At 42.9% G+C, this 19,936-nt stretch overlaps 1 protein-coding gene across 1 annotated transcript in view; it reads right to left on the bottom strand.

Annotated features, from left to right (window-relative positions):
* Nucleotides 1-19,936, bottom strand: part of HOMER2 (homer scaffold protein 2) — a 53,888-nt gene that overhangs the window by 19,053 nt on the left and 14,899 nt on the right. Inside the window, exon 2 of the mRNA XM_068695168.1 lies at nt 13,499-13,655. Within this exon, the coding sequence (XP_068551269.1) occupies nt 13,499-13,655 (157 nt within the window). The remainder of the gene's footprint in view (nt 1-13,498; nt 13,656-19,936) is intronic.

Raw genomic sequence — 19,936 nt, 5'->3', positions numbered from 1 at the left:
GTCACACTGGACTCAGTTCCTCACCTGTAAACCTGCTAATCTCTCAAGAGCAGAGGCTACGTTTGCTAGCAAGCAATCACCATGGTTGGGCTAAGAAGAAAGAAAGGTGGCAACCAGTGTTGGTATTTCAAAGAAAAAGGGTTGCTTGTGATCCTGCCAGGTATTGCAGCCTGTCCCCTGCCCCACAGCTGGCTCAACCCTAGCTACATGAAATCTGAAAGAAAACGCTCCTGACCACTCCTCCCTATACCCAGGACAACGTTTCCAGTCTGGGGAGGAGGTGGGGAGGTGTCTGTGGCCATCACACCAAGGGTGCTCAACAACAGCAGGAAAGTCTCCTTTTTGGATGGAAGGATGGGCCAGAGTTTTTGACTTTCAAAGGAAGAAGGAGCTGAGAGGAATAGCAGAGGAGGGCAAGGGCACTGTCTGAAAGCTGCTCCTGGCAGAAGCCCCCAGGCTCCTGTCCACCCCTACCTGCAATCCATTACCATAATCCACTCATCAGTTCAAATGTGCTCTTATGAGACAGGTTTGTGGTTGGTCCTCATTCCTATAACATATGACGGAATTCCAGCTGTATCAGAAAACTGCATGAACTTGTGGACTTTCATCCAGGGCAATGGATGCAAAAGCCAAGCAGCTCTCTAATCAACTGCAGTGCAGTCCCTGAAGTGGTTAAAGAGTTCTCCCTACAGACAAAGGCAAAGGGGAGCATAATATAATAAGCACCTCACAGAATAATAAACTCATTCATCACACTGACTGCGTTGTCTACATGTGGTTAAAAAAAAATCTGCCTATGCTCTCATCTAGATGCCAGCGTATCAGATGGCAAACACTCCTGATATGTCTGCACGAGCCAAATAAAATCTCATACTAATTTCACTTCCTTTGGGAGAAAAACAATCCTGACAGATCTAAATTTTTATTTGAAGATGACACTGAAGAATTTTCACAGTACAAGGTAGTGCTACATCAACCAGCAATGACTCCAGACGTTTAGGAACACACTGGGCATATTCATCAGATAACAGCCATGCAAATAAGCTGGCGGAGAGCAGAACCCTCAGAGGCTGTAACAGACCCATCTTGCTGCCTTCCCACAGAGAGAAACTGCCAAATAAATCAAGCAGAGAGGTCACATGATGACCTGTGCAGAAGAAAAATTGTTATTGGCAGCTCACACCGCTCATACCCTATGAGCAGTGTACGTATACACAGCCGCCTTTTATTTTACGGGAAGCCTCGAGTAATTAAAGGGTCCCTTCCTATACTCCCCGTGTCACGACACCTCACTCATGATTATTCTGGGGCAACAGTGCCAGGTTAGGAATTATTCTGGAATTTCCCCTTTAAAATCACATCACCAGTTATTCTGAAGTAACCTCACCTCCAGAAAAGCCCTGAGGCTCAAGATCATAGTATCTACTCATTAAGAAGTCACTACATTAAAACCTCCCCGTTTCATTTTCACACCTCTCAATGTATGCTTTCCAGTTTGCAGCCCTTGTGAAATTTAATTTCCCCAACCCACCAGGTTGCTAATCTTCAGTAAAGATGTATCTCAGTCTAAAAACAGAATTAAGAGGGAAGGAAACTGCCAGTCCTCTGGCTACAGCGATCACAGGCTCAGCAGGTTCTTCCAGCTCACCAAGTTCACAGGAATCAGAAGTGCTCCTGACCCCGGATTTGAAGACGAGACGGGGTGGATTTGCTGAGAAATTCTCCCTCTATCCCAAACATTTAGCAACTCCTTTGTAGAATGTATCCACCTACATTTCCATGATTTGCACTATCCTTCGCTATCGACCGTGCTTTGTGTCTCTGCCAACAGACTTACATGCAATGCCTTTTCACCAACGTATTACTGGCCTATGGAGGCAGAAACTGCACATTACACATGAGTGAAATCACACCATGAGGAAGGTGCTAACCTGTGTGGCGTTTAGAGCTCTTTGTCTCCTTCCAAATTAAAAAATAAATAAAAGTAACCTGCAGTCTGTAGCAGCACCTGCACATTGGATTGCATAAGTAAAGTGCTTAGCTGTGACCCTGTGATGTCAGATCGTCTCCAGTCCCACAAAGCTAGCACACACATATGCACTGTTAACTGAGACAGCTCCACTAAAAGGAAAATAGCGTCCCCAGCTCGGTCTACCAGAGGGGATCGGGAGAGGCACAAAGACACACTCATAGCAAGAACTTGGGACGGAAGAAAGAACAGCCTTTGGCCAAAACAGTGAACCTGTAACACAGGAGGATTAAGTATGGTTGTTTTACAAATCAGGGCCAGCAGATATGATGAAATGTCTCTCCCCACCCTATTTGCTAAGTCTTTGTAGAAGGTCCTTAAACAAAAAAAAAAAGCATGGGAAAACAGAAAGCAGCATCTTAAGTAGATTGGAAGCAATCATAAGCATGTTAAAAAGACCACTGAAATTCTCAGTGTTTCTGTTCCTCCTGCTCCACTGCATCACTTGGACATGACTGGGGGGCCTGGAGCTGCCAGGATATCCACTGCCAGCCTCGCCAGCCTCTTGCTCCAGCCACTGAGCACTGTACCCCCACAGTGCTGGCAAGCCAGGCCAGCTGCTGCTTTTCAAGAATTTCTGTTCTACCCGGTTAACCAGGATGCAAGTATTTCACCCACCCATGGCTTTCAAGCTTCCATAACTGTGCAGTGCTAAGGGGGCAGGAGTGGAAGGGGAAGTGCAGTGATCCCCACACACCATGCGAGCAGAAGGATGCCAGGGCTCCTCAGAAGCCAAAGAGGACTTGCTGCAGTCCAAAGCATTTCCTTTTCAGCCCAAGCTCCCTCTACAGAGAGGAGATTCACATTTTGTGAGTAACACCTCTCACGTGCTGCTGCTGCTGCTTGCTCTGCATGGAAAAGGGCCATTTCTACAGCTGAATTTAGATTTTTTTTCCCCCTAGAGATCCACCTTCCATCCCCAGCATAATCCATTTTTAACCCCAGAAGGCAACAAATCAAACAAAAAACATGCATGACTTGGATGTGGAAGTAGCTTTTGGCCTCTTTTATGAAAAGAGATGTAAAAATACCTTCCCCCCCAGATAAAAAGACTAATAACTGTTTTTCCTCTATTAAAATATTTCTGTTGTAAAGTCCTCACCAAGAACCTGTCTAAATGCAACAAAAGTGGGTTCACAGTGATGTGAATTCTATTAAGCAAATCTCCTGCTACACCTACTCCATTGTGCTCTTTTTCTTCCTGAGGTAATTAACATCTCTGCAGAGTTGGTTTCCCACCTCCTCCACCCAGTCTAAATCTCTAAAATCTCCTATTTTTGCTTTGACATCTGACTAGAATTTCTCTTCCTTTTCGGCACAGCACACACATCCACCCACCCGGCTCAGAGCACCAGCAGCTGTTTCATGAAGCAAAGCTACAGCGAGGCTTTTCAGACCCTCTGCTCTGGAACAAATTGTTACCCAGGAATTTCATGCAATGCTTAATAAAATGTACAGACAAATATGCTTGTGTGTTATTTTCACATGAGAAAAAAGATTTCTAACCTATCAGAGATTGGAGAAGAACACAGTGGAGATCTTTTTTTTTTTTTTTTCCTGGTGACTACAAATAGGGTAGGGGAGAAGGCTGCATTATCTACAGTTAGGTACAACAAAAAATACATAGTTATATCATGTTCATGCTTTTGAGGATTTAATAAAGCATCTAGCCTTTGTGCAGAGTATAACCGAATGCCTACATGAAGCATTTAAGCACACATCCTTATCTGCATCCTTGAAACTGCCTCACAACATCCTCCTGTGATTCTCTTCAGCCTGAAGGCCCCTGTGCAGAGGTCAGAAATGTCTTGTCCCAGGATCCCAAATTGTCCTAGTGCTTATGTGTCACAACAGCACTTGCAAAAGGTAGGAGTAGTTAAAGATGCAGAAACTGAATGAGTCAGACAAAGAAAAGATGACCAATGCTACTTAAAGACGGGGCTGAGGTGATGTTTGGGAAGGAGAAGCCAGCAGCCTGGAGCAGGGACGTAGGACATGAGCAGTATGACACAGGAAGAATGACAAGTCCATGGCCAAGTGGAATCCTTAAAAATGCCTCTGTTCTGATTAGTAACCTACACACCCCAACGAGCAGTCAGCAATGACGTAGTTTACTACTGCCTTGTGTCCCTTGGCACAATGAATGACCAAGAAGAACAGGTACATTGTTCTTGGGAGAGGACAGGGTCTACTTGGCATCTTCTAAAGCACACAAAAGCGGTCACAGTTAGATGACAGTCTGACACGGGCAATCAGGCCTGGCAACACTTAGGAACAACACGCTAACCTAACTAACATATGCAGTAGCCATGAGACAATGTAAAATAAAAACCCTTCTGCATCCTCAGAGATGGCTCATCGCTTATTTTGCTGTTAGAAAATAAAGGTAGGTGGAGGTTATCTGGGGCTTGTGAGATCATTTTGTTCACTCCTCAGGGAGAACCAGCTTTGGATGTCATTTAGTTTTTAGTGGCTGACAGTCTTTTACACAATTCCTTGTTTTCCATCTAACAACTGTGTTGCCATTGGATGCAACCCCACAATCCAGAATCAAGGAAGAAGCAGTATGTGTTTTGGTTGCTGTTGTTGTTTGCTTCATTGTCATTTATTTATTTATTTATATTTTTGGAGCTAGGAAAATATTACATTGAATTATGTTTGATGCTTAAATTTTAAGAATACACAATGCAGTGTAGTTTATTTATAAACTCCATCTGGCATGACTTGATTAGCACGTCTGATACGTTAACTCTCAGAGTGGGGATTTCCAAGCATTATATACCTCTGGCACTACAGCAGGGGGTAGAAGGGAACAAATAATTGATGCAGCTGCTTCATTGGACAAGCAATCCTCAGAGCTTCATAAAGCACAGCTTATAGAAATCATCCTTTATTACTTTCAGTAGCTGAACTTAAAAAAATAATAATAAGAGGGAGTAAAAGTCTCATATTAGTCAACCAACAGCTAACAAGTGCTGCATTAATTGCAATTCTTGACAGAAGTCCCTAATATAACGCAGAGGAGGCAGAGCTTCTTGTAACAAATCAAGCAAGGTCCTTCTGGGATGAAGCTGAGGAAAGCTCAAGGGGACAGAACATGTGCTCAGCTCACCCCCAGGCACCAACCCCCTCAGCATTGCTTCTGGAGGAGAAAAGCAGCACACTGCAAAGCCTGCACCCAAGGTGAGCACTACCATGCTCCCTGAGTTTTGGTGAGCAAGTATGAAAGGTTTTATGAGGTAAAAACTCACATTTCCCCAAGGTTTTGCTCCGTATATCTAATGAAACCAAAAAGGTAAGGGAAAGCTTCTGCAAACCCTACGATGTTGTGCCTGTGTTGACGATCTCGCTAAAAATCTTGATTTTTTTTTCCGTCAATTTTCACCTAATTACAGTCATGGATTATTTTCTCCAAAAACTTGTTACAGATTCTTCAAAAGCTCTATGAAGGACTGTGACCTGAAACAGAGCTTTTCCAAGAAATTTTATGGAGAGGTTATAAAAAGGGAAAAACAGCCCAGTCAGAAGTTTCCCCGTTTGCTGGTGCAGCAAGAAATCCGCTAGCATGGATTTTTAACTTTTACTTTTTAAAGAGTAATAAATTGTGTTTATGAGAAGGTTTCCACAGCACTGATGCTGCGATTCAGTTGTGTGTGCTCTCTCCACAGGGCTGGTGGCACATGCATGCACTGTAGAGGCAAGGAGGAAAATCAGCCAGATAGGATCAAGCAGCGGCAGATGTGCTTCCATTCTTATGTCAAAGGTACAGCTGTTGCCAGCACTGTGTTATCTGTTCTCCTCAGCTTACTAACTGGCTTCTGAAGGATTTCCTTCCAGAAATAATCCAGACAATGAGCAGAGGATTTTTCACATTTCAAATGTAATAACTTGGAAAGAGATTAATAGAGAAACATCGAAGCGATACAAGTTGCACAGCTCCAACCAAAACACACCTTCAGCAGGCGCTCAGGACTTGTGGCTGATGCAGTCTCAGGGGACCCACCACATTTCCTGGTATTTACTTTGCTCCATTTCCCAGCTTCTGACAAGCTCTCTTTCACTCACAGCCCCAGGTCTTGTTTGCACAAACATTTTTAATGCTTCCCTCCGTTCCCAGCTCATCTCCACTGGTATTAGCAATTCGGAAATAACTGCTGCAGTTAAGCCTTAACAGCACTTTCTTTTTTTTTTTTTTCCCCTCACTCAAGGACCTGTCTGCACAAGCGCACCCAACGTTACCAGCTCTACCTATCCAAACCAGTCCTGGCAACCGCTAAAAATTCTTCTGCAGACACAACTGCAGGCAAAGTACTGTCTTACCAGTTATGAAACCCTGCACCTCCCCTCAGCCTGAATTTCTGAATATTTGATATCACCTTAAGCAAATAAAGGATGATGCAAGTGGGTAGCCCCATGCTTGGCTGACAGCTCTGCTTCTCCCTTATGCTGTATTTCCTCACCACCAAACTTCAAAGAAAATATTCTCAAGTTACTTTAACGTCTAGAGAGAAACACAAACATAAGTAGCTTAGTCAAGAGGGGTACACTACAAACACAGACAACACAAATATTTAAAGATCGCTGGGGGCTGTCATTTTACCTTCATTTCATTCACTCTTATTTCAAAGAAGTCTTTAAGAAGAATATGAGCTCTTGGTTTATACAACAGAAGGACCCACTGCACACCTCCGTGTGCTGGCTGCACATAGCTATTTATCTTCAGTTTTAAATGTGCATTTTGTTTTCTATTCACACGCTGCATCTACCAGCTTAGTGACTCACTGCCTGACTGATTATCAGAGGCATTTTCCTGGTGTCACCCCAAAATTCACATTTCTCTCGGATACTCCACAGGCTGAGCAAGTTGTGCCTCGTGTTTGGTGGCAAGTTTCCCTTAAACTCAGAGTCCCTCCTGAAGCCCTTCACTGCGATGCTACAAATCTGGAAGTTATGCTCACCACAACTCTACAACATCTTTAAATGAAATTGGGAAATAGATGTTAAAACCAGCACAGCAAAATACAAATTATTTACTGTGAATAGTTTCGCTGAGTGAAAGAGACCACAGCTGGGGTTAGACTGGTGCGTTATGACCCAGGGTGGGACAGATGCTCTCCTGCTCTTAATCTGCTCATCACACAAAACCAAAGAAAACTTTGCTACAAAACCAGCAGCTGCCTCTCAGAGAGCAGCCCCATCCAGCCTCATTATTTACAGCAACAACAAGCCCAAAAGGGATGGTGAGAAGCAGCTAGAGACTGTTCAGGCATCTCTTCCAAAGTACTTTGTGTGGTGCAGTTGGTGCTGGGAGGTGTCTGGGAGACAAATATTAACCTCCAGCTTCTGCTCGGAAATCTGAAGTGGGAAAAGCCCCACGGCAGCTGCCCTACCAGGCAAACTGATCGGATGGCAGTGGATTAAATGGCATCAAATCATTTTAAAGGCTCTACTCTGGATTTGCAGAAGTTTAATATGTACACACAGGTATGATTATAGTTGTAGTCTCAATGGTAAAGTACTTGTCTGTATTATATTTACATATTTATAAAGATCATAAAGCCACAACTGATGTTTTCACTTACTCGTCATCTCACTAGCAGAAAAGCAGTGAGATGTTTATTATAATATACAAACTGTGCACACTGGAAGACAGAATTATGCATTACAATTGTTTGTGTTTTCATATTTCAAAAGATGTTATTCTCTTTTATGTGGGGGTTAATTAGTTCCATTGTTGGAAGTACTCTGTTATGGCTCCAGGATCATCTCCAGCACTAATAATCATGTTGAAATTAGTTGCAATAGTTCATGATATACTTAGCATACTATGATAGGGATAAAGAGAAGATGAAAGCAACCAAATACACCCACTTTTCTGTATTATAGTACTGAGCTAGTTCAGTACTGGAAATCTCTTGGCACGTGAAGCTTTCTGGATCAGGATCACTGCATCACTCAGAGCTCCAGAGTTCACAGCCCATTCTCCTCTCCTCCACCTTACCCCAGCACAGTGTCTTTCCTGAGCTGGGATGCACCTTTGGGGCTCCTCAGACAGTAACAAGTGTCACACATTGCCCTCTTGATGAAAGGGCCTTTTCATGTTGGTTTTCAGTGTCAGAAGTAGAAGTAGGATGGAGCTCATGACCCCCATTTTGTGGTGAGCAATCCTTCTGGGACAAGCAGAAAAGAAGCCTAGAAGAAGTGGCGTGAAGGGCAAGAAGAGCACAGCAGAAAAAGTTTTGAAAGAAAGAAATATCCAGCTCAGCTACTCAGCACTGAAAAAAGCCCTGTGAAGATGGAATAAGAAGTATTTTCTGCTAATTTAACCAGATTTTACCAGCAGGGGCTCTCCGGCAGTGACAGCCCTACCAGTACTACCGCCAGCAGGGCAAGGAGCGCAGCCTCTTGGCATTTCGGCAGGCACCAGGCAGCTGGCCTGACCCCGGGCAGCACACAAAACGAGTGACAGGCAGTGACAGTGTGTAAAACTAGGGCAGGCAAAACGGGAAATAAAAGGATCTCCGTCCCTTTGACAAAACACATATTTGCTCACACACACCTTTCAAAATCGTAATGTTTAATTTAGGATTTCTTTATGAGCTTTGAAAGAGGCAGAGGGAACACTTCACTTTCTGAGGTCACTTTTAACATTCTTTTACCTCCCTTTATCTCTGGCTACCCAAGGCAGTAAAACACCCCCTGATCGTTTCAGTACCAAATTACACAACTCATTATCTGCTTACAATGGAGCCAAGCACTGTGAAGGCTGCAGAAGTGCTGGGAGGTCCCATGCTCGCCCTGCCACAGCCCTGGATGCCCCTGCCTGCTGCTCGGCTCCTGCCAGCTCACCCAGCACGGGACCAGCGAACCTACCACTCTGAATGCAATTCAGCCCCTGTCAGAGTTGTTCCTACCACTCTTCCTTGCGAATCACATCCCTGAGGTCTTAGAGGCACAGTTAAAGGCTACCGTGGCAGTGCAGCGCTGTTGCACAGCACAAGTTGCCAGAAGCCTGCTTTTAATTCAGTGCCAACTTTGTAATATCTAAATTACTCGTTAGTTTTTTCCTGAGAAAGAGTTGATATTGGTTTAATGGCTGAACTTACGTCAATGAAAGAAAAAAAAAAAACACACACACACGAAAACTAGCCAAATGAAGGAATTTCATCCATGTTACTATACCCCGCAATTTTTTCTCCCTGTGAAGGAAAGCTCCTTAAATTGAAGAGTCACCTTTTGGCAAAGTACCCTAGAATATTTTTAACAACTCTGACTTAAAATAATTTAATTTCCACAGGCAAAGGAAATTATTTGTTCTGAATCTCTGTACAGAACTGGTAGAATTCAGAATTTCCTATAAATGTACAGAGGATGCCTGCCTCCATTCGCGAGTACAGAAAAAACATGGTCATGAGGCTGGGGGGAGCAGCTATTACACTGGGTACCAATTAGGACTGCTACAGGAACTGAGACAGCCAGAAATATACCAAATATTAATGGATTTACACATCATTCATTCCTTCTGGCCCAAATACCAGCTACCAAAAGCTGCTGGGGCTCTGCCCCTCTACGCTTCACTCTGCTCTCCAAAACACACCGGCCGTTCTTGGCAGGATGTGCCCTTATAGATCCTAACGTAAGGGCGTATGTTCCTCTTAACACCCAAACAGCTTCACCATACCGTATAATGCACTATATTCAATTTGGGAAACAGTATATGAACATTGATTGGCAAAATTTGGCCCGTATTTGTATTCTTACTGACTACAATTTACTTCAGAAATAGATCCACTGATTTTGCTTTCCCAGCACAGCAATTTTTCTTATTCTCTCTTCAATACTTTAGCACAATTATGTCTGACTTAGTGGCTGATCTTTAATATTCAAGGTAATCATTAGGTAATAAATTCTTTAAAATCATCTAGCAACTGGGAATGAGTGTCAGTCGACCTTTTTTTTTTTTTTTCTCTGGAACACAAAGCCCTTCTTTCTGTATCATGTATTTACCAAAACTACTTTTGCAATCTATTAGTCTTCTGACCCCAATCTTGACTTTTTTTCTGGCCATCTGACTAAACATCCCATAGAAACAAGTTCAGACTGGCATCTGAGATGACTCTTCCTGCCTCAGTTTTCTTTGTTGCAGCTGTCTCAAAATGTCCCACTATCAAGTTTATTGCTGGATATTAAGTTTTAAAGATAGCTATGTGTTCCTTATTAACAACTTATTTTTCAAAATATAAAAACAGTGCTGTTGCAATCCTAGGTTTTACAGGCATATAAATTTAGAACATTTGAAAATGAGGGCAGAAGCTTGTTTCTGAGGTGCAACAGGGTTATACTTCTTACTCAAATTCTATACAGAAACAAGTTTCATATCCTCTCCCTCATCTATTTGGCTTGGATAATTCTTATTTCCAATTCATAACAAATAAAAAACAAACAGATCCACCGGTCAGAACACTGCCATGCATTATTCCACAGGATGACAGAGGATATCGGCCTGTGCAATTTCCATGCTTTCAAACTTCCTTTTCACCTCTAAAAAGCTGCATAATGTAGGTCACTTTTAATGAGGAGCCTTGCACGTGGCTTCCCCCACATGCTACAGAGCATCCAGGCACTTCTGAGTTCATGTTCTCCCTGTATCATAGCCATAGTTTGTCATTTTTTCAACAGGTTTGACTTTTGCCCACAATGCTGTGGACTTTCATATGGTAAAGTCTCTTGGCTGTCTCATTAACTCCAGATCAGTGTGTGCCCTTGCATTTTACTGTATCATTCCCTCCAGCACTCATTATGCTACAGTTTATACAGCCTCTGGCTGGAAACTTCTTAAAACATCATGATGAAATTACTTTCTCGACAGCATACAAGTCAATTATAATGTAATTAAAAGATACACTAATCTATTCCCTTGTTTGGTAACGGTATCTTGGTTAACATCATCCAGAGCATGCGTTTATCCTATCTGTGAAATCTTTTGCTATAAATTGTAATCTACTGTCCACAGCACCTGTTTTTCTGTAGAAGATGTAAGAATTATAAAACCCATTCTCTCCCAGCCTTGGAACCAGAGGGGAATTAAAGTGGTACAAGCTATTATGAATCCTGGGTTGCCGCTTTTCCATGCTTGACTCCCCAAGCATTTCAGTGTTTTTTTTTTGTCACCACACACAAAGCACAGCCTACCAGGTTGGCAAAGCCTCAGAAGGGTGCTCAGCACGCCTTTGGTGCACGCCATGCAGCCTGCCCTGTGCTCTGTAGGACAGTAAAGGTTTCGGCAGCCCCATCTTATTCTGCACACCTGCAACTCAACACAGTGCCCAGGGTAACACTCTGAATGCCTGAAGCTTATGTGACTGAGTAAGAACAATGGTTAAGTTAAGTGCCCAATATTCTTAATCATTTTAAAGTATTTTTATCGTCGCTAACTAAGTCAACATAAGGTTAAAAAAGAATCCAGTATCTGCATCTGAGTTGGATTTAAATGAGATTTCTCCTCAATCCAGTGTGCATCACACGTGTTTGTCCCACACTGTTAGAACAGCCACTTTGCAGCCAAGACAAGGATGGAGAGTTGTAAGAGATACATGTCCTTCATCTCCACCTTCCCTCCAGGCCCAAGTCCCTCCTTTCACTTGAGTTTCAGCTTTTTGTCATTAAAAGAGGGATAATTTTGCCCGCAGCGATGCTAATCTGCCTGATACTTGCCAACACACGAAGACTCTATTCTAATAAGTAAGATGAATGGAAAGCAGGACAAAGCCAACCAGCACTGCCTATATTCTTCCTCACAGTCCTACCAGGCTTCATTTTGGACTAGAAAAGTAGGTCACAATGCTAAGCAATAGTTGTTTGAGGGGAAAAAAGCAACTTCTATCATTAGCTGGGTACAAACACCGTCCTTTTTCCATATCAGTACTCTTAAACAGACAGGTCAGGTAATGGGACTCTCCAGAGGCAAGCGTGGAGGCACCATTTCTTCTCGACCTGCTCCTTAATCAGCAAAGGTTCGATACAATACGAATAATTCATGTGGTGAGTGATTGATTCTCGCTCGCAAAGCCACAGGAGAGAATTTTAATGGGAAAGGCTTACTGCCTCCTGAGGTAAATGCGACCGGGGGGACTGGTTCCTTCTTGGTGTCTTTTGGGCTGATGAAGGAGCGGAGCTTGGATGCCCTGCAGCACTGTGCAGGACCCTCTGGCTGAGGGCATGCACTGTCCTGAGCCCCCCCACTCCAACACATACAGCAATAATTGCTTGCTTTTTGTTAATCACTCTTAACACACATCCATGACCCCAGCAGCTTGCACAGGGCTGGGCGCTCCCCAGCAAACCAGGGGCTTTCTGGAGCTGAGCACGCCGGCACTGACAGCGTAACGATGGCAATGTATTCGTGCTGTACCTATCTCAATGGAACATCACCATCAATTTCAACAGGCGGTTTGGCTGATTTATAAGCCAATATATAACCAAATGCAGCACAGGGGATGTTTGGAAAAACAAGCATGTGAAGTAGGCATGACAGATATAAGCGGTTTATTGAGGGATGATTTCTGAGGTAGCTCTCTCCCAGGACAGTGACATTTTAAGCACCCTCGTTTGAACAGCAACACAGATGAGCAGGCTGTAAACATGTCTCATTTTTCTGTGTTTTGTGCTTTGGCTGAAATGACAGAAATGACCAATGATTTCTGTGCAAGAGTGAAATGTTTTACCTCACACGTCTGCAGTCTGCTAGGGGAAAGTGGTCACCTTACAAGTTAGTTTGGAGGGACGAATCAGAGGGAGAAGGTGATAAAGGTATTAAAATGGTTGTCTGAGCAACCCACTCAACCCAAGTGACCAGGATTCTTGCAGGAAATACTTCAGCACACTGTTTGGGGATGCAAAACAAAATAAGAGAAAAAGCATGGGCAGCAGGGAATGTCTACATGCCTAATTTGTCACCCAATGCTGATGAACTCCAGTGCAAAAGCAGTAGAATATTAAGTGCTAACCTGTAAACATTTCAACCATGCAAAAGGGAATACGCAGTTGGCATTTAAATCAAAAGCTCTTGTCTGCACATATCTGTCTCCTTGTTCCCTTTAAAAAGAACATTTTTTCACCAAAAAGGCCACAGTGTTATCTACCTAGCACAGGTGGTGTGTTTAGATACTGTGCTACAGACAAAATTTTGGCAGTTAAAGCTCTTGGCTCATTAGGACTAAAGTCAAACTAGTCGGTGATAAAATCCTGTCTAGGTCAATTCATTTTGGAAAAATCACTTTTAAGTTGCTCTGTGTTTTTTCAGTTGTCACTACAACTGTCCACGATGGTTTATATAAAAAAAAAAAAAAGTGAACATTTATGAACTTATGTGTTCAATGCCGCCCATCTATGTCTATCGCCAGCCAGGGCTGACTGCCACGATCCTCTCCACACAGTAAACACGCCGGGGTACCATCAGCCTCCTACCTTGGCTCCATCCACACTGATAATCCGATAGCTGTTTCTCGTGCTGTCATAGAAGTAGGAAACAGTTACAGCCTGCTTGCTTGCGGGGACCCAGTTCTTCTTCGTGCTGGGGTCAATTTGGAAGACATGGGCTCTGGTGGTGAAGATGGGCTGTTCTCTGGAATAGGGAGGGACAGGAGAAATGGATGCATGAGTCTGTGGAAGATGAAATGTCCCGGAAGCCCAGACCTGACCAGGCAGTGCAAGGCCAATTTTTCCTCCTCTTGTTACACTGACTGTGTAACCCACTTTTTCCTCCAAACACTTATTTCCAGGAAAGGATGCTTACATGCACACTTTCTTTCCCCATCCACACATTTTCCTAAGCACCACAAACCCCACACGGCCAGCTTTCCTCCTGCTGCTCCTTGCTGTGAGCTGTGGTCCTGCTTAGAGCCAGGACTGCTCTGTGGAGGCACCAACGATGCTACCAAAACAAAGGCACAGTGCCATTCCTGAAGTACTAATGCCTCTATCCTGAGAACGGCACCATAGTGGATGTGCCTGAAAAATTCATCAGATGCAAATGCAGTTAATCTGCCTGGGGAGTAAGGGGGGGGGAAGAAACAGGCCCATGGCCCTGCCAGTGCAAGGGGCCGTGTGCCAGGGCTGAGGTAAGGCCCCTGGCACCCCAGCCCTAACCAGCACCGCTCTTCAAAAACATTTTGTGACCAGTGTGACCCTGAACACATGGCAATGCAAACTGCGTGTAGGAGCGGAGAGGATGCAGGACTGAAAGAACAAGAACTTGGTGATACACACCAAGCCATCCAGATCAGAATTAAGACTTACTCAAAGGCTGTAAAACTAAACTCACCTCAAGGTATTACCTTTAATCCAAGTTTAGAAAAAGTAAACTGCAAATAAAGCCACGTCGTGTTTATATAAATGTATATGGTATATATTTTTATGCTTTTTGTTCTTAAAAGCTACAGTATATAATGGTATATATAAAGTGTACCACTTGATATTTTCTTATCACATACAAAATATTTTATCATTAATAGAATTCTGACAATATTCAAAAACAACTGTACTGCAATAGAGTCCATTATTAACTCCCACAAATATTTACCTCATGTAAACCAAGAAGGCTGCCATGCTGAATTTTGCACAAAGCAAATGAAGATCGGTATGTGAAAGGCCAGAAGATCTCTCTCACAAGTCATTCTTTCATATCGATGTAAATAATTCTCTTCTGTTATTCTCAGTCCCATCATTTTTGAACTATATTTTTATTAATTTCTATAATCTTCAGCTCCTTTTAAATCCACCTCTACATTTTTTAGAATATAAGAAGTTGAGTTCTGTATGTGGGAACCGTACAAAACACCATGCACAATCTTGATCACTATACTTTAAATAAAATTGAGGGAAGCAATTCATAAACATTGCACAGATGAAGCAATGTAACTGCAGAGCTAGCTCAGGAAGGCTGGTGTGATCTTGCAAAGCCCCACAATGCCTCAGAAGGGAGGAAATGAAATATTTTTTTTTCTTTGCAAGACATATGCAAGGCTTTACATTTTTCAGGGGCTGCCATGCATGCTTCTAGATAGACAGCTGTGCCAAACTCTGTAAAATACTTATATGAAATATATTTAAATTACAAGGGGACTGTCATGTTACAGCTGTGCAGGAGCACCTTTTACTTCAGCTGAGGAGCTGAAGTAACACGGGAAATCTGCCTCTTGTTTCCCACACTACTGTCACTGCAGTCTGTAGCTGGGAGAAAAGCAGGGCCAGGGCTCCATAGTATGTTTTAGATACTTCTATCACACATTACACAGGGTTAGCAAGGGAGGTTTCCCCCAAGCTACTTACTGTTTTAGTCTAAAAAATATGTACATTCTCCGAGTGAAGAATAATTTTGAATTTATTTAGCCTTCTACTTAACTCTGTATTTGTAGTGGATTTATTATCAATTGTTTTTGCTAATGGGAATATGACCTATATATCACAGCCTAAACTTTCAAAAGTTTCAGACTTTTCCTTCATGAAAGCCCAACTTGCAAACAACTTTATATACACATTTCTGTTAATTCATCTTAACAATACCAGAAAATACTGCTAAAATTATGCCTGGGCTCTCTGAAGCAGCAGCAGTAACCATATAAAGTAAATCTGGAGATAACAAATGCAAAATGAAGGGAACAACTATCTATCTCCATTCCTTCAGGAGTCTTGTAGCAGCTACTGCTGGCAGCGAGGGCTTTATACATGCATTTGAGTGGGTAAATTAATGGATAATAACATTCAGGACTTGAGATAGCCATCTATCCAGTCATTTGTTGCTGTCATTAAAAGCTAAAGACAAAAGCCAACTATATTTCTAATCCTTATGATTATTCAACAACGACAAAGGCTTCCCCTTGCACCATGCCGTCAGTGAAGCCAGCAGCCAGTGAAGAGCACACAGGCAACTATAAAACTTCAATTTTCCAAAGAAACAGTGAATTAGCCTTTTTTTTTTTTCTTCCCCTAAACTACACCATGGCCTTGGAGACCTCCAGACTGATGCTTTATTCCATCAATGCCTCACTGCATTACTTGCAAACTTTGACATTCAGGAAATCAATTCCATGACTAAGGAATGACTTTGTTTTCCACAGTTTCTTTCCTTTTCACTTTAGCTAAGATTTATCAGGTTTTATGCTAAAAATGGCTGGTATGCTAGCTTGAAATGTTGGCAATGTCATTTGGTGTGTGAGCCCGTAACCTGGTCGTGATGTGAAAGTGCAGGTGAGAAGCACTGGCTCTGCCAGGCAGCCAAAATGTGAGTTGTAAATCAAAAAACAAAGAGAATTTATGAATGTTTAAAATCTCATGAATTTTAACCGAATCTGTTAATGATCAATCAAATACATTTCTCTTTAGAAAAAATCTATTTAGAAATCTATTTGACAGTAATATCCAGTGTTTCGAGCAAAGCAGCTTGAAATCTAGCAAATGGAAACCTAAATTATAGTTAATGGTTCTTTGTTTAATAACACAGATTAAGACAGAGAACACACTTTGATAAACTTTATTATTACACATGGCTGGCATGTTTTATAAATATGATAATAATTTTCAAGCCACGGTTTTATCGATTTTAGTTGACTTTTCATTTCCATCCTTGTGTTATGTGAGACAACCCTCACACAATAAGCAATCATTCTCCATTAATGAAGGAATATGTCACTAACCTTTTCACAGGAATTAGAAAAGCAAAAACTAAGGCTCTAAAGCTAACTAACTTCATCCACAGCTGTGTGAGGTCCAGTGCCACATTCTGTTAACATATAACCATGCCAAATTTTACGAGTGTGTGACGGGCTCCTTTAAATACATCTTCATATAGCTGACATCTGGTGGAGGATGCACGTGCCTCCAGACCGTGCAGCAGAGTAGAGTTTTTGGAACGTGGTGCTTCCCGCTACGGGCCACTTTCGTGCATGTACTGAGCTTTACACCGCCTGACAGATCTGCAGTGATTTGCTACAATGAGCATTAGATAATGAGCATCTTTCAAGGAAGAAGAAAAGTAGGTACAAAGATAAAATGCTGTGTTGCAACATGCCCCCCATCACTGCAACTGATCATGATACAAAAACATATATTTGTTAAATGCAGCCAGAGGAACATGGTGCCTTCAGTCCCAAACAAACCTGAACCAATCCATCCTGCACCCTGAGAGCAGCAAGCTCTCCACTCACTCCCCCACAGCCTCAGAAGTCTCCAAGTGCCTCCCAAATGTACACAGAGTTACAGCCGCATCATCACATATTATCGGCACACAGAATTTGTCTTTGCTCAAAACACAGAGGGGCCCAGCCATCCTCCAGGCAGTCTTTCCAGGCAGTGGAAAAACACACGAATTAGTTTCTCAGTGCTGGTGCTTTGTCCTTGCTCAAACTGCTAACCTCACCGCAGGTGCTCAAGTTGGCATGAGTACATCCTCCTTATATGCCATGAGCAGCCCAAGGCCCCTGTATACTGCATGCTCTGTGTCCATCACTGCAGGGTCAGCAACCAGAAGCACCCTGCCAGCAGGGGACAGGGACCCACCCTCTGGTGTCCCCAGTGTGAGGTCCTGAGAGTCTTCTGAGCAAGGTGCATGGGCAGGGCACCTCTTCCTTCACGTAAATATAGTAATAGCATGTGGAGGGGGGATATTTTTGCTTTATTTTTAATAAAGCTGTTTACGCACCTCTGCAAGACTCAGCTGTCCAAAAACTAACCAGTGCTGCCATGCTCTCCATGCAAAAGCAGCCAGGATTTTCAGGCATGCATTGTCACCGTTAGGTAATGCCGCACAGAACTGGGCAGAGGCAAAAGCTAAGCATGGATGTTTTACAGATGTGATAGCAGCAAACCAGCATTATGAAACGAGGCAGCTCACTACCTTCCCAAATTGGCATGTGCTAATTAATTCGGGTCAGTCAAATCTCATCAGATGCAACACACAAGTCCGGGTGCCGGCTGCCAGCACATATAGCCATCAGGAGCAGAGAGCCTGCTCCGACGTGCAAGACTGCAAAATCGGTAGCATGGAGCAAGCAGGTGGTAATGGCTCCATTTTACACCTGAGGAAGCAGCCATAAAGAGCGAGATGGCATCCCGGGATAACAGAGCCAGTAGCAAGCCTGGAAATAAAATTAAATCGCCTCATTTCCTCTCCGCAGCTTTGCTATTGCTAACATCAGAGGGTGGTTTGGTAGCAGATCTCTCTCCCTGGGAAGTTTTTGACTACATGAGTGGAAAAAGCGAAATCAATAGTGGAATATTCACCACTCAACAAAAGCTACTATTGTAAAAACCAACAGTCTTCGTATACCAGAGGGATGCTGCCAGTGGCTTTAACAACAGCTCCCACACAATTCAGAGGCTGGGGGTGGCAGGATACCTGCCTTGCAAACTGGGTCTGCTCCTTGGTGGGACACTTTCCTGCACCTGGTCAGCTCCTGTTGGTCCTGAAATGCAAACACACCTTCAAACACAGCAACTTCCATCGCAGAAATTACTTGGAAGGACGGAGCAGCAACCCTGAGCAGAACAGGCCAGGCAGTGTCAGGACAGAGAGAAAATCGGAGTATCTGTTGTGTACAGTGGATGGGAGAACTGGCCCAGAGTGACAGGCAGGGCTAGCAGGGGACAGCTGCACTCAGCTTTGGCTCTGCAAGCGCATTTTTCAGTGCTATGGGACCCAAGTCCTGCACCTCCGGCAGTGCCGAGCCGCAGGACAGGCTGCGGTCACTTACAGTGCAGACAGAGCAATTCTTGGAAAAACAGGCTATTAGGACAGAAATTACACTGCCCCCCAAAACAAAAGGAAAGAACAAGAAAAAAAAATATTTACAAATATATAAATTTACCCCAAGTCCTTCTTTTCAATCCTCCAGTTGCTGAAATCCCTGGTCTGTGGGCAGACCTCTCTCTCTCCCCATGACTGCGATGACAAAGTTGCAGCAGTGCTAACCAAGGGCAAGGTTGTGCAACTTATTCAAATGACTACAGACATAACTCTCTAGAGCCCACTTTATGCTAGATTTGATATCTTTGCACCTGCAGAAATGTACTAAATTCATGCAAAAAAAAAAAAAAAAAAGACATCTTTTTAGCTCCTTTCATTTACAGGCATTATTATTTCAACAGACAATGTAATTAACAGAAGTGCTTCTTACATTTGTAGGCAACATAATAGTTCCAGTTACTTAGACAAAAAAATAAGAAAAAAAATTAGCTAGCTAAAGAGGAATTTTCTGTCAAAAGTACAGATGTTAATTAAACTCATTTTTGGTTCACAGCTGAGTAAGTCCAAAAGAATAAGTCTTCAGGACAAAAGCTCTCAGTGTGAAAGTCACTGTAACATCTGGGAGCTCTCACAATGCCATTATGCCTTTATGAAGTCAATACATAAATGAAAAGGCTTATCTTGGGCAGTGGAAAAGCTCACACTTAACTTTTGGGCTATCTCCAGATGGTTATTCACCTTTTAAGACACTCTGTGAATAAACACACACAGAGGATAAAAGCTGAAAAGACCCTGAACTACTCCACTATAGGTAAGATTATTCTGAAAATAAAAAACAAGTTCAGGCATGTGTGAAACTGGTCCTGCTACTCTGGTTATTTCACAGATCCTTCTTGAGAAGGCACTGAAAGAGGTTCCATAAATTTGCACCCCTGGAAATGTTTACACAGCCTCCTGTGTACATAGGGATAAATTCAAAGCTAATAAAACTGGGAAAAAATGGAAATAACAGTACTCTGTTTATCCCCTTTGCCAGGATAGACACAAACTCTCCTAGGTTTGTTGACAAATAAGGCTGTGTCAGCACATAAACAGGCCCCCAGAAGCCTTCTCATTTCTCTGGATAGGTTAAAATTACATCTTTGGGGCTCACCTCAACCCCA

The sequence above is a fragment of the Anas acuta genome, chromosome 12, assembly GCF_963932015.1.
Source record: "Anas acuta chromosome 12, bAnaAcu1.1, whole genome shotgun sequence".
Lineage (NCBI taxonomy): Eukaryota > Metazoa > Chordata > Aves > Anseriformes > Anatidae > Anas > Anas acuta.
This window is presented reverse-complemented; position numbering and strand designations above follow the sequence as displayed.